General features: G+C 30.6%; 1 protein-coding gene across 2 annotated transcripts; it reads right to left on the bottom strand.

Moving 5' to 3' along the window:
• Positions 1–433: 433 nt before the first annotated feature.
• On the bottom strand, positions 434–15897 carry PRDM1 (PR domain zinc finger protein 1). 2 transcript variants are annotated; one of them, XM_035733466.2, is made up of 3 exons: positions 15854–15897; positions 12856–13674; positions 434–2817 (listed from the first exon to the last, which is right to left on the bottom strand). In XM_035733466.2, exons 2-3 carry the CDS (start codon positions 13621–13623, stop codon positions 739–741), a joined length of 2847 nt encoding a protein of 948 aa, XP_035586999.1. In that variant the 5' UTR covers positions 13624–13674; positions 15854–15897; the 3' UTR covers positions 434–738. The 2 variants fall into 2 exon arrangements, with proteins under 2 accessions (XP_035586999.1, XP_051071180.1); XM_051211143.1 differs by lacking the exon at positions 434–2817 and adding an exon at positions 10434–12068.
• Between the last annotated feature and the right edge of the window lie 1082 nt (positions 15898–16979).

Raw genomic sequence — 16979 nt, 5'->3', positions numbered from 1 at the left:
TCAAAGAAATAACCAGCTAATGTGGCTTTAAGCAAACATCACAACGGCTCACTCTGTCTTTGAATGTTTGAACAGATTAAGTTTGATAGTGCAAAGAAAATGTTCCGAATACTATGTAAACTATGTCATGTATTAACTTACACTTTTCTTCATTCACAACTTAGCACTTCTTATCCATTATGCTTCCCTCTCCAATGTTTTTTTCTGTTTAGTCGAGGAATCATAAATTCATAACTCTTAGAAAGATTAAATAAGATAACAACTATTATGGTAGTATGTCAGGCTAATCCTTAGAGCAATAGATTCTCACCGAAACCTCAGACATATGTAGTCATAATAGTCGAAATTACTTTGTTTTTCCTAAATCTCAATATTCTGCTATTGTATATTCACAAGTTTCTTTAAAATCCCGAATCAACAGAACCAGTTAACAAAATATACTATATTTCACTCCGAAATTACACAATAGACGCAATTGTTTGCTAGTTTAAATAATATACATTTAGGTATTTGAATATATTATTTGTTTAGCTATATAAGACTGGAAAAGTTTTGTCTTTCTTTCAAGGATTGAAAATATGTTTTTATGTTACACAGCCATATTTTTAAAAAGGTGTACCCGTGTCATTTAGAATTTCAGTGTAAGTTAAAAATCTGTCTTGAAGTATTCACGACAATTTCGATAACCTTCACAGAATTATCACACCTAGGGACTAGAGGTATACCTCGTTCACATTTTTATGGTGTTATATACATTGGAATCATATTTGTGGGAAAATGGCGTCTTTTATTAGTTCCTTTATCAGTAGTCGTGGAAGTAATGTGGCTAATATCACTGTCATCCGTAATGTCCATATCGCAAATTCTATTTGAACGCTTGTGCTGTTGTTGTCTGTGATTACTGGAACTTACTGAAGGTGTTTTTCTGACTTGAGTTTCAGTAGCATCCTCATCACAATCCACATCACTCCAGTTACCTGGAGGTAATTCTTCGCAAGAATAACAGATTCCTCGTCTCCAGTGTTGCTTCAGTCCTTTTGAATCGAGAAATTTATGATGACATCTTGGGCAAATAAATGGTCTTTCGTTGGCGTGTAAACGCCGATGTAATTTTAGATGAATAAATTGGCTAAATTTGGCTGTACATAACTTACACGCAAATGGTTTTTCACCACTATGTAGTCGTAAATGTGTTTTTAAGTTACTTGTGCTGCTAAAACGTTTCCCGCACACTGTACATTGATGTGGTTTTTCACCGGTATGTACTAAATTATGCTTCTGTAAATGAGCCAACTGCGTAAAGCCCTTATGGCATGTATCACAACGGAATGGTCTTTCACCTGTATGTGTACGTAAATGCACTTTTAAATTAGATAATTGTCCAAAAGTTTTGCGACATATATTACATTCGTAATGCATGCGGCCATCGCGTTTTGTTAATGGGAATGGTAAAGCTCGGTACCCACGTTGTTGTAAATTATCGTTTGAAATGTTACCACTAATCACGGATTTTCCACGTAGTCTTGAGTAGTTTGAATGTAATCTATAGTTAGATAAAATCGATGACTTGTGTACAACATTTACTGAGTATTTTGAGTTTTCAGTCGATGTTATCGATTGAGAAGGAAGAGAGTGACTTGAAGTAGGTAGTGGGTAATTATAGTGATGCTCACTATATTTCTTCGTACATGGTGTTAATATTGTCATCAAAGGATTACTACAAGGAGTTGTAATTTTATTCATCTGAAATGAAAATAAGTTATGAGCATAATCATATTCATTTTTATCCGGACTGTTGCTCGTTTTTGATTGAGGAGGTTGAGAAACTGACTGGGAAATATTTTTTAAATCACTAAAGTGTGCTGTATTTAGATTTGTACCATTTTCGCACATTCTGTACAAGGGTTGTTGTTTGTATTCAGAGTCAGCATTCGAGTTATCGTTCTGATTACGTTTATTGTTGCTGATATCATTTGTAATACAACATGATTGAGGGGACAGTGTAGAATTAGTGTTTAAAGACAATGAATCTGATCGGTGATAAGAATCCTCTTTCATGTGAGATGGTTTCACAAAAAGATTTTCTGTAAAACTTTCTAACGTCCGAAAATCATTCGATGTATTCACTGAAGGATGTATTGATGAATTGAATAGAAAACTATCACTACCGTTATCAGCATGAATATTTATGTTATTACTAAACGGAAATGATTTAAACTGAATTTCATCTGTTTTCTTCGAACTCATCCCTGACACAGACTGACTGAAATCAATTGGTTTTGATTGAACCTGATTGAATTGTTCCAACCAAAGTTTATAAAATATACTAAACCAAAATTGAAAACCTGTTTGTGAACATGACGAAGAAGACAGTGATGACTGTTCAGCCAATGAAGATGAAAAGAATGGTTGTGTTGGTCTACAATTATTACTAGAATTAGAGCCATTAATTAACTGATCAGTAGAAAGCCATTCGTTGTTTACGTAACTCTGATTTCCAGTATCAACATTATCGGAATTAAATTGAGTTAATTTTTTTGTGTGGTTTGAATCTGTCAGTGTATTAGTTAAGTGATTTGATACACTTAATAGCAAATCAGAGTTTGGTGATTCGTGTTCCGATAACAAAATTCGATCAATTGTGTAAGTTAAGTTGGTTTTTATTTCATCTGTATGATGTATAATATTGTTGTTATTACTGATGTTATTATTATTGTTATTATTCAATGAGTGGTTTGAAGACTGATTACCATCTGAAATTGAATCAGGGAAATTCAACATAAGCGAGAGATCTTCCGTAAGAGAATTCTGACATTCCTGTAAATAAAGAACAGTAAGAAAAAGAATCAGCTGAAAATTGATCACTTTATTGGAGAAGTAGTCTACACAATAATATACAAAGTCTCCTTACAAAAGAGTACAGAATAACCAATAATGAATATGATAAAATAAAAAGTGATAGGAATTTATTATTTTTCCGGAAAAATTGGGCTCTTAAAACAATACCTTTCTTCAGGTATTAGGTATTAGAGCATGATATCAAATACAAACCATGTAGCCGTGTGAGTGATTAGTATGTTTATGGCTGTTCATTTACTCATTGAAAAATCCAACTTCATTCCGGAGAGACGAAGTTTAGTGGTCGTTCTGAAGAGCCTCGTTGAATTACAATCGATAAATGTGTTCATATCTGTGGAGTTTCATAATATAGTGTCTAAATGAATCATTTGTATTTGTAGAATGGGATCTGATTTATTAAATAAATAAGGTATAAAAGTGTAATTTGAGCATAACTGTAACAAAACTTTCCTCTCTGGACAAGACACCAAGTTGAGACTAAAAAATTTATTCACATTCAACTCATTATATATAAAAGTGTTTTGATGTAACAAGCAGAAGTATGCCCTCCTTAGTTATTTTCATCGCTTCAGGTTTATTATCAATAAGTTACTAGTGATGTGATAAATAAATAATTAGAATGGCTTGGTTAGGTATTTTGTCTCTGACTGGAATACGTGTCCGGTCATTCTAGTAATTTTTCAAACCGGTTGTTCTCTCATAACATCTTCACATTATCTCTGCTAATGTTGTTTGTATATCTGACCTAACACAGAAATGTCCTCAAGGTGAAACTGACATTTTACGAACAATGTAACCGTAGTATTTATTCTTTTAGTTGTTAGTTTCTTCCATTACGTTTACATCATCTAGAGTTAGTATCTATAGTCTTTCACCGAATTTTTTAGAAGGAGTAAAGTTAATGAACAGCATTTGATTCCATTTTGTTATCAGAATATAAATAATAAGCTATAATTATGTAACATTATGTCTGACAAATTTGTTTGTTTTTTTTTGTTGAACGAACAAGAAAACAAATTTATGTATAGTTTTACTTCCATTCTTGGCCTTAAATACAGTCTGACACATGCCCTGTTGTCCTCCCATCCTCTGTATACATATTTATATTCCAATCTCATCCTCAACCTATATTCTATAAGTAACAGTTTTTTTTATACTTACGCACAGATCTTAAAGTGAAAACCAAAATATTTTTGAAGAAATTATTCTTTTTAGCCTCTTGGCCCAGTTTTCACCTTTTAATTTATGATGAGAAATAAATAAACTATTTTGATGAGAAATTGCAAACTAATATAAAAAGTATACAAACATAACATTCAACAGAATTCCTAATTAAAATTATTTCTTGTCACAAGTTGATTCCTCTGTCCCTCGCTCTCGCTCTCTCGCACACACGCACATGGACACTGTCTACCTCTCATTGTTTCTGCCTTAAGACAAATCCAATTTATCTACAAAAGGGATACTTTTATAATTTATGGATTCTAACACTCTGACAGAAGTGATATGTCTTCTGCAAAAAAATAAGAAGAATAACGAAAATGACCATAAATAAAGAAACTCATCATCTTTTTTTACTTGAGAAATGTAACACATTCAAGTTAAATTAAAATATATGCAGATTATTTGTTGGCTAATAAAATAATAATTTCCAAATTTATATTGCCTTGATCAGATGTTACATTCATTGTCAGATCATTAGTCTATAGAATGCATCTAGATGATATTCGAAAGAAAAGAGATTTAACTTTATTGAAGAAAATAATCATAGAACTGAAATCCCATTCAATTAATTGTCGAAATGAATTATTCACAAATAAATTAATTAATTCACTATTTATCAGTGAAGTTAATTCAAAAGAAGGATGATTATGTTGAAGAGATGATGGTAAATATTAATTGTCTGAGGACTGGAATATTTCAACTGAATTCTTCTTATTTGAATGGCAAATTTTTCATGCCTTACTCAAGAGTTCTACCTAGGTAGAAATGTGCTCAAAATTAACCTATCAACTCCTTAATGATTTACATTATGGTGAATTGAAAAAACACATATTTGAGACTTCGTTTTTTTTCCTTCGCGAAATCATGTAACATTCTTGATTTTCGAATCTTTTTCACTAAGATTCTGTATAGCTTGAAAACATTGGTTGACGATCAAAAGTGTTAATGAATTTTAGTTACCAGTTTAATAGTTTGAATTAAGTCATTAGCAGTAATTTCAGAATAGCAAAACCTATAGCCCCAATCTTCACATTAAAACCACTAATTCATCATTTATTATTATTTAACACCTGATTACAACTTTTATGGAGTGAACTAATGAAAACAAATGCTAGCTGTTTGTGATTTCTAGTATTATTTATCGTTGTTCTAGAACTCTTTCTCTGTATTTCCCTTCTCATACTAATTCCCTTTCTATTTAAAATTTTCTACTTTCGTATGATCCATTTTTCTGCATTGAAATATGACTATTTATGGTAAAATTAATAAACTATTTGTAATTACCGACTTGATACGCTCAGGGATTGTGTACTTTCTCGGCTAAATAAAATCAGTCAACTATTTTAAAGTTGTTATCAGATGGGTTTTATGGATATTATAGTAATTTCAATGGTTAAGATCATGAGTCATTTGAAGCTAGACAACCACCTCCAGTGCTTCCAGGTTTTCCATGGTGGTCTAGCTTCAACTAACTCATGCTCTTAACCATTGAGATTATTTCAAAGTTATTCATTGTATTGAATATGTGAAATATTTTTTTGGTATATTTTTGTAGAAAAATAAATCTGATACTTTAAACGGAATATTGAAATCTCGGAATGAACCTCATGTTTATTAGTTCAATCCATTTTTTTAGCTAATTCCACTGGGTCAGTCACTATATGGTCAGTCATGATAATAAAATCATTACCCATCATTCCATTTACAATCAGAAAAAAAACTGCCAAAACAGAAAAGTTGTGCTGTTTGTTTATGGTTGTTGTCAAGTCAAGTGACTTAATACCCAGTCAACAGATTGATTTACTGACTAACCGAGTTCAGCTATGTATTTAATTGAACAAGCCTCATTTAATTCACAAATAAGAACTGAAAATATGTTCAGTTGTTTTTACTTTATTTCTCTGCTTACAATAATTAAGCGTAAAAGTGTGTTTGCGTATATACACATTCAAAAAAGCAAACGAGAAAATGATAGAGGGGGGAGAAAATTCACTGGGTTTTTTTGACAATGGATACAGAGATAAGACTAGTCGAAATGAATAGTCTTTTTGTGTTTGTTTTTTGTATAACCAAGCCTTTGAAAGTCATTATAACTCAATAAATCAATCAGTGTTGATTATTATAGCAGTGAATAATAAACTGACAGAATTAATTTTATTTTTAATGTAAATAAGTTCGCAGATGGCGTGCATATGTGATATAGCCAAATTGAAATAACGATAACAACAACTTGTTGTCATTCGAGCCCAGCAACAAACTTCGATAATCATTGACTTTGTTCTACATTGTGTTTTTTTAAAACAAATAATATTAGCTAAACAACAACCGTTTGTGGCAAAAAAGATCGTTTTATTTTTAAGAGATAAGTCTTTGTTAATGAAATTCTCTTTTAGTGAATTTTGTTAAATGCATTAAACAATAATTTATCTTGTTTGGAATGTAAAGTAAATATTATGGGACAGGTTAATGATACAGTAAGTAAAAGAATGTCTGACTCGTATAACCACTAAGCTTAATGAATGTTTCTTATTTATGATTCAGATCATATATCTGTCATCAAATTGAAATTTTAATCAAGTTTCGGCAAACAGCCTTCATCTGACATTAGAATTCATCATTAATAAGACAATAGCCATGATCTCAGAAGAAATAATGGGATCTCCTCAATTACTCGGATCTGTATCACTCAGAGACGTTACCACTAAACCATACATTCATAACATTTTGAGAGGTATAATGTATTTATCTTATATTTTAGTAAGTGGAATTCGTGAAATTTATCTTCATAACTTGTTAGTTTACGAAGATGATTAATAAAAAATATATCTCCCTACTGGAACATTTCATTAATGAATTCACACACACACACACACAAAGATATCTGATATGGAATAATGAAAAAAATAACGTCGAAAAATGTAGAAAAATCTCAGATCAGGTATATTTTTTCAAATGTCTTCACGCAGTATGAAAAATATCTGTGATCCATGTTAGTTAACTAGAATTACAGCAAATGTCTTAACCACTAGATGATGCATACATTCGCATATAAAGACATCACATTTTCTAATCAGTAGTCAATGAGAAAACACATATTAGTGACATGATAACTACCACAAATCATGAATAAGTACTCCTTAGTTTTCACTAATAGAAAAAACGGCAAAAATGAAGTGATTTCTTTCATTTAAGCATATAGTTTCGCTAAGAATATAAGGACGTTTAACCATGCTGTGTGAAATATGTTTTTTGTGTTGATGGTCAGTGGTCTCATTCACCCAAAAATCAGCAGTTCACGACTGCCCAGGTCATTCAGTTGTATATTTAACTTCAGTGATGTGTAAATAATGAGTAAAAAATTTGTTAATATAACTAGTGTGACCATCATGATAGAATGATATCTACTTCAACATTTCGTACCACTAATGCAAACAATTATTAATCACTAATCTGACCATCTCGTCAATTTTCCACCTCCTGCTAGGTCTCGAAACCCAACTTTTTAAAAATCCGCCTCTATAGCTAGATAACAAATATAATAAATCTAGTTTTTAGCGAGGTACAATACCACTGTGAATCAAGTTAAACAATTATTTGAGAAGGGTATAATTATTCAATTAATTAAAAGAAAGTTGATCACGCAACTATGTCCTCCCACCTTTCTCAATCTATGCTCTTTCTCTTACCATTATAGTTGCCACCAGAAGCCAAAGTATCACAACAATATGTTAACATATCTTTAAGGAAAGTGGTCAATGAGATGATTAGTTAATATGTGATTTAATTCGACAATTAGATAATGACTGTCCATTTGGTTGAATGTTCTCTGTTGATTACTCTACGTACCGTTTACTTAGCTCTTTTATTTATTTTTGATATGAGAAGATCAAAGTATGACACTAATGAAGAGAAGGGGGGGCATGAACGGAACAAGCAAGAAAATTGGCTAACAAATGGTTTTCGTTGTTGTTGTCGTCAGGACTTTCATTTACATTTACACGGAAACAGAAGTAAAGAAACAGCATAAACATTCCGTTTGGTTATTCGTGTTTAGAATGAAATAAAATTATAACTGAATCAAATAATTACCTAAATAACATCAGCGGAAACGATTGGAACTGCTATATTAGTTTCTAAATTTCATGATATAATCCATTTTAATTTTTACGCATCGTTTTTACTATCTAATAGTAAATTGTGCAAGATTTCATGAAACGCATGTCTTACATTAGCTGATTATGAATTGGATAAACTATACGCTTTTAAAAGTATTAAAATTTACCAAGGTAAAATCTCATTTTCAAATATCGTAATTTAGGTATAATTCATATGAAGTTAACCGTTCTATGATCCTATGCTATTATTATTACTGAGAATTCTATTGTTGCTTCTTTCGCATGCTCCACATAAATACCGTTAACTTATGCACAATACATTAAACATGTGTTCGTAATTTTAGTTGAATCGAACCCAGAATTTTTAATAAATACCCCTATGGATGTACACTATTCATGATTTGTTCACTTACTCACTAAGTTTTTAACAGTGAAAATAAGACCCATTTTCACCAATTTGATCAATTTAGTTCAACCTGAAGTCCATGAACCATTTCAAAAAAAAGTTTACTAGACTAGGCTACTAAAATGACTGGGATTCAGCTCTATCGGCATATGTACATCTAAAATGTGTTATGTCGACGTTACTATTTAGTCGAAAACTTTGATGCAGTTAAATTTTAGCTAGTAATTGGATCCAAAAATTGTGTTCCGTCCTATATGGGACTCGTCAACTAATTTTCCAGAATCTCAATAATGAAACATAAAATTTCGAACCCAGTACCTAATACTTTCTTATCTAGTTAGCTACTGAGTGTAGATAATCACTAATTTTTCCAATGAATGTGAAGTGATTTTTAAGGTATAGCATTTACTCGTTGTAAATTTTATAGATGGTAATTAGTCAGTTTCTATGGGCATATATGTATTCTGTGCAGACAAACTCAGTAGTGATATTTAGTAACAAGCTTTAACAACACCGGCTCTCAGTCTTAACATAAACGCAGGAATTCAGGCGCATCCAGCTCACTGGTCGCAAATAGGACGGAACACGCGTTCTGAACTCCAGTGTTAGTTGTAATCTAATTTGAATTCATAATTTTCCTTTTTCATAATCTAAAAAATGATTAATAATATTCTTCACTATAAACATATTGTACTATTGAGTTTTCGGTTACTGATGATTGTAATTAGTTTTTTTTTTCTTTTATATCCCACTTTCATATCTCAATAAAGTTATCAGATGTATGGCAAGTGATGAATAAATCCTTAGTTAATAGTACAGATATCCAATTAACATTTTATTTAAATATGTATAGGTTATAAATTTTACCTATAACTATCAGTTTCATTACACAAACAAAATAAATCTCAAGTCTAATGATCCAATTAAATTCATGATAAGAAACTGTAATGTAAAACAGTCTAATCATCCACTTTTTAGGTATTTCAGAAAATACCATAACATTTAGAACATAACAGTGAAATTGTTATTATACAGTCACAGTGTTCCAGTCATTTATTCAGTTTCTCTTAGTTCATAGAATTAATGAAATAATTTGATAAATGACACATAGAATAAAGGTTAAATGATTGAGAAATAGATATACTCATCAATAAATTAAAATGCTACATTAAATTAATGATTAAAAGAAGAGAGTTTTAATTTCAATTACTGAACTAATCACAACTGAGGCAAATGGATGATTGAATAATAACTGGCTTCGTTGTTATGATGATCATAATTTATAATTTTTTTTTATAAAAAAAAGGATGAAGATCAGTGTTTAAAGTTCAAAAAGCATATGGAATGAATTGATTGTTATGGAAAGAGAAAATAACAAACTTATTCATGGTTAAATACCTAATAAATTACTACGCTTCATTAACATAATACTGAGGTTGTCTTAAATTTCAATTGACAATTCGTTTCACCTGTTCATTAAGTTATTATCAAATAAAACCGGGGGAGGGGTGGAATATAATTCAATCTAAATAACACAACAATAAATCATTTGACAATCTCATTCCAATCCAACTGTATACATAGTAGACTGATTACTTGAGAAGATTTATTTAAGCTGGATTTGTTTTTTCTTTCTGTCAATATTTGAAATTATTTAAATAAAAACGGAAACTTTGAAACAATCAATAGTGATATCAAAGGTACACCCGAAAGACTTGTATATAAATATATATACTTTACGCATTCTAATCGATGGATGATAATCAATCTGTTTGCAAAATGGTCAGAATATAAAAATTATTAGGAAACTAATGTAACTTTAACATAGCAACCAATTTCGGTACTTTGAATTCTGAGAAGTAAATAGGTACTTCCAAAATTTGCAGTTAGTGATATAAATCAAATAAATAGTGGGAACATCTTTTTATTTCAGATAATTTGCAAATCTCACCGTTAGATAGAATATTCTTGAAATATATTTATAGAGAACTGTCAACCTCTACTCAATACACCTTGAGTATGTAATATATAGATCATTGTTAAACAAAACACAGACCGGTTGTGAAACCATAAAAATAATAACAGAGAAATTGATCACCATATCTAAACACATTAACACTACTAATTCATGACTTTTAAAGGTGAATTGATTGTTGTAACATTTTTATCTCTGTAGCACTTTATAAAGAATATTAAACAGATACTCCAAAATTGTATATTACAAAGATATAACTTCGATAAAAGCCCCTTTTTCAGTGAATGTCGAAAATTTTCAGCTAATCAAACTCAGATAATAGCTTACTTATCTATTTGTTGGTATGAAGTTTTATTAGAGGAATATTGGTATGACTGTAGATACATTAGTCGGGAGTAGAAATGAATGTACATAATAATATTTACTTTACTAGTGGGGAAAATGACACGAAATAAAAAGTATGATAAACCAGTAATAAATTCCTTAGTATTCGAAAGTAGGGACTACAGATTCAGTAATTTACTTTTAAATATTCATCAATTATTTCCAAAAAAGTATAGATTGCAAATATGAACCCATGTACATACTTAAAAGATCGATTTCAGTTGCAGCTATTTACCTAGATAATTCAGCACCTCTGAAAAATCAGGATTTTTACTAACACACAGGCAAGTGTTGTTCGAAATGTGAACTTGAAAAAATAGATTTATTTTCAGGTTATCTGTAAAGCTTAGTGGTTACAGTTGAATTAAAAACTTGTAAAGTACGGTTGATAATTTGTTCCGATATAGATAGATACTAAAATGTTTTCCAGATGCAAGTAATAAAAATTCGAAGTATTTGTCCCTTCTAGGAGACATGTGATTATAAATGCGAAAGCTTTATGGACCCTCATCAATACTATCCACCACTAAAGAACAGATAGTTGTAAAAGGAGGGAGTGATAGTAATTAAACTATACTGACATTGAATATTGTTAAAATTTATTCAACGTTAATAAACAAAGTGTAAATTTGAATGGTAGCTTCTGTTAATTTACCACTATCCTAATTAAAACCCTCTTCTTACTCAACCAGAATTAGATTGATTTTAAAGTACAATATCAGAATAAACCTACTAAGTCGCTCATGATCGAAATAGCTTCAGCTTTCGAGACTTACTTGTATTTTGACAGTCCAATGGGTTACCATCACTTTATTTATACAATATGTAACGTGTGACTTACATTCTGGAATGAATTGAAAGTAATTCTTCATTCAACTAGAAATAGTTGTTTTCCTGATTCAACCAGGACATCTAGCTATTAATCACTGTAATTCTGACCGTGTGATAAATATTGATAAAATATGTACGTCGTAGTGTTAAAAAAATGACGACTGAAGAACGTAAAAGAACAACGGAATTGATTTGAAGCCAGCTGGAAAGGAAAGCATGGGGGCAGAGATCGATTCAGGATACTTGTCGGTCGTCTATAGCTCATCTGAGGGCTCTGAATATTAAGTAGGGAAGTAAGTAAAGGTTGTTTTGCCAATAAACCGGTTGGATAGTCATGACAATTTATGAAAATAATTTAAAGTTTGACAGATCACGAAACAGTATAATTGATTGTACTTATATAATGCAGAGATTATGAATTTATATTAAATCAAACACTTCTTTGGTGATGGATACATTATATAAATGAAAATGCATTAAATAATGATCTGACAGGTATTCTATTAGTCATTCCAATACTTTTACTTTAGTCTTGTTAATGGTAGTAAAAATGAGTTGAGTCTAAACAAAAGCTAACTCTATCTATTTAGCAAAAATTAACTCTCCGGGGTATATAATTCAGTTCAAAATAAACAAAAAAGTTTAATTTCTCTTATTCACACAAACAGGCGGTAGGAACTACTATCGTCATCATCATCATCATCATCAAAATCAAACTATCATTAAATTTAAGTTTGATTTCGGGGTATTTTCTATTATCGATTCCATCTATAGTTGAGTAACTTGTGTCTTTGATTATCAGGTCACAGTATTGGTGCATATGGATAATGTGAATAATCTGTAGGAAATAAGTTCAATATTTACATCTGTCCTATAATGCTTCAGTCGAAAACCCTACAATTTCGACTCATTTCCAGAATAAAAAGCCAATGTACTACCTGTGAAACACTAAAATTTTAGTGAATAGTCTACTTGTATTATTTTCAATATATGTTGCAATAAAATCGAGATAACAATAAAGACAAGAGTAAACCAAACTGTCCATACACAGATAGACTTACATTTACTGATTCATTCACCGTTTCAAGTTTATTAAATATTTCATCTCTTCCTTGTTTATAAGAGAATAAATCGCTTATTGGAAGTTGGACCCCATTTGATTCACTATACAATGATGAATGTATACTAGATGATGAGAGTGGAACAGGTAAGGATGTTGACAGGGATGGTGACGTTTTGACTGGAATAGCTGATGCTGACAGACTATCTTTTAAAGTCTCATTATTTCTCATTCTTGATCCATGTGATAACTTGTTTGTTGTATAATCCGATGAAAGTTCCTCATTTATTTCATTGTTTTGATGATTATAGCCGTGGCATGCTTCATTGGATGATGCGAAATTTAATTGTAGTGACTTAAATAGGCATGAGTTTAAATACTGCATTGACTGATAATACTGCGATTCATTACTTTGACGATGATCGTTGTTATCATTACCATTATTCAGCTGTTTTGTTCCCAAATCAAAAGACTGACACATGTTCTTTAGTGACTCTGATGCTGTCAATGTTCGTATCTCAGCTACTTCTGTGTAATCAGGCTTATTTCTGAAGTGTAAATTATTCCTATTGGAATTATTGTTTATGTTAGCAGTGTTACTACTATCACTGTTGTTATTTTTATGAATAGTTGTACAAGAGGCTATCTGATTACTGTGTAAAGTGGAACTGTCAGATATAATAGGGTGGTACATGTGAGTTTGTTTATTAAACAGATTGTAGTTATGGCAAATTAGTGGACTAATTATTGATTCTGTATGAGTTAACATTGAAACTGAGATACTAGTATTAGATTTTCTTTATGTTCGGTAGAGTATTTTCTAAATACAAAAAAGGGAAATTATAAAAATTCCACTAATAATATTACTCATAAGTAGTTGAAAACTAGATTGGTCGATTGATTTACATTTGCCTTGTTTTATTAGTAACAGAAAAGAAGTCTTCGTAGTGTGAACAGAAGTTCTTTTTACCAAAGTGAAGTTTAACTACTTCAGTACAAGTTTTAGATTTAATTACAGTATATAATTCAGTCTTTGGTATTTATTCTCGTATAAGTTGTAACGATTTAAACGAATTTCATGAGTGTTTCACTCATGTTTTCTTAATAATTCATTCAACCTTTATAATAGACAGTTTCGCTTACTTCATATGGAAATTGAATCATTAATTGAAATAAGTTTAAGAGGCAAAAAAGATGTATTTGCAAGTTTACTGTGATATTTACTATGATAAAATTTCCCTGAACACAATACATATTGTTCAGAAGTTGACTGAGTGTACCGATACACTTTAGCTAAAGTGGAACTGAATGTTCCGTGTTGCTTCATGTTGGGAAATGACCGATACCAGCTGTAAAGGTAAGATACTTTCTAATGGTTAAAGGAAAAAAAGACAAGATTTTTTAGGTACGTACCAAGAGAACGCTACTTATTTATGTAAAAAATTCTTCAAATTTTATCATATTCCATCATATTTTCAATCCATTACTGTGTATCGTAACGTTCAACATAAATGAATGCTGTCTACCCAATCTACAGACAGATATATACTGTTTTCTTAATCTTGTAATTCTATTCATGCAATTGATATTCTATTTAACTAACAACTATTTAGCATGAAACTGTTATAAATAATACAAGATATTATGAATTATCTAATGGATGACACAGAAAGTCTTTCCTGTTATGCAAAACTTATTACTAATTAGCTATTTGCTTATTTAATGGTAATAGTGTTAACTATCCATTAGATGTGGATAACAAGATCACGTTGTGTATAAAAGTCAATAAGTAGTCATTAATTTACCATCTAATGGCAATAGAGAAGAATTTGGATTTCATTTGTTATATGGAAATTGATGAAGTCTTGACTTTTAAAGCGTTGAGAAAGTGTTTAGGCACGAAAATTTAGAGTGCGATAAGAAAAATGTACCTCACTGAGTGGAATTCGAATGGCTATGTGTTGCCGTACAAGTGTCAGTTAGCCAATTAATGATAACTGACGAAAATGGATTACATTCATATCTTGGAGTAAAACATAAAACTTGCTTTATGAAAAGCAGAGGAAATTCTTTTTTCTTAATTGTCATCTTTAAATTTACGTCTTATGATATCTAGAGATAGACAACTAATAATTATTAAACCATGCAATTCACTATGCGTCATATCCACGGATTTCGTGTATCAGTGATTCGACCAGTATGATAAAGAATAATAATACTTGTCTAAGAATTTTTTTCGCTAGAGTGATTCCAGATTAGTTAGAAATGAGTAAAAATAAAGACTTTTATTCTGCATAAGGGAATTATATCCTAAAGAAACTAACAATTAATGCAACCTATCTACATTGTGGTTCAGAAATCGCCTTTTTCATCAAACAGACGAATTAATTAATACACATGATTAACACGAACCGCAGTAATTAAAAGAAAACATCAGGGATTACGCATAATCTAAAAGATAGTTCCCATTTCAATTTAAAGTTAATATGATAACAAATGACAAACACTCATCTTTAATAAACAAAGTATATGTCACTAGATTACCAATAAAACTTTTCAGAATCTAATAAATAGTCCTTAAACATTACAATGACTTCATTAACCTATAAGGGATTCTTATTGATTTTGTAACCATTATAAACTCTTGATCCATAATTACTTCACTGAGATTATATATTGTTTATAAATCTTAGATTGCCGAAATATTCGTATGTATTTCATGTTGATCACAAAGATTTAATTCTTATCTACCATAGTAGAACGTAAACTAACCATCCTGAACAGTGTATATATTATTATTAAATTCTTGATTGTTTCCAATCCCTATCAATCGACTAAAGTGTATTAATAGTTTTATAATTTCGTTAAGATCGTCTATTTGAACGGTAGGTTAATTGAGAAAAATAAGAGATGATACGATTTTAGCATAATAATAATAATGATAATAATAATAATAACAATAATAGTTTTTATTTCCACGAGTTACTTTCTAAACTTACTTTACTGTTAAAATTATTATCCAAATGATGAGTACAAATCCGAGTAGTTCTGTTGTACAAATGAATGTCAACGATAGTTCAAATGAAAATGAATGTTTTCGTGTGTTAAATAACATCTTGTATTGTGATGATACGTAAATACAAAAATATTTATACATACATACAACACACATTTGTGCACATTTTATTCGTATTTATTCGTTCAATAACTTAATTACTTAAACAGTTTTAAATATTGTGATGGTTCACTCAATTTGTCCACCATTACTCTCTTATTTATTCACTCATTCATCTATTGCTCATTCATTCATTTATTCACTACTCGTTTGAACGATTTTCCATTGTTTTCTCCACCCCATTATCATGTTTGCTTGAAAGTTTACATTCATGTCAAGCTTAGGATTGATCATATACTTATACCTATATGTGTATCCTCGATGAAACGAACAGATGTTTGAGATTTGTAGATTTACGCAATGTTTGCGTGTGTATACTCTTATCATGTGCGTAAATATGTATATGTCTATGAAGAGAGAGAGAGAGAGAGAGAGAGTGAACAACACTAGTAATTTATCTTTCAGGTTATTTTTAAATTTCGATTCCAATGTGCTCGCTTATTTTCTCTATCTCTCTTTATCTTACCTTAGCATATACGAAAAAAGTGTATAACTGTGAAGAATGCGGAGAAATGTGTGGACATACAAATCATCGCTAGCTTGTCATTGGTTAAACATATTCAGTGAAAGGGGTGATATATTCAAGTGAAGGGAGTGTCGGGTAATAGAGAAAGCAAATTTCTGTACATAAGCAGAGTAGGACTGATAGATTAGAATCTACGATCAAAGTTCACTGGTCTGGTCGAAAACAAGTTTCATACTACATGAGTGCAAACATAAGTCTGACTACCAAGGATGTAATTTATGATCAGTGTGAAATATTCGATCAAACTACAGTTAATTGCACAGCTGACTAATATTTTCAATAATATAATTGCATGAATTTATGGGATAAAATAGATGACAGAGAGAAAGTATTATTCCCGCAGATTGTTTTGATTGGTTGTTTGTTGATTTCTGAAATAAAATTACGTTAAACCAAAATTATTAAGTTCCACATTCCTTAAACA

Source organism: Schistosoma haematobium, chromosome ZW (genome assembly GCF_000699445.3).
Source record: "Schistosoma haematobium chromosome ZW, whole genome shotgun sequence".
Taxonomy (NCBI): Eukaryota; Metazoa; Platyhelminthes; class Trematoda; order Strigeidida; family Schistosomatidae; genus Schistosoma; species Schistosoma haematobium.
The sequence above is the reverse complement of the archived record's forward strand: the minus strand, read 5'-3'. Positions and strand labels throughout refer to the sequence as shown.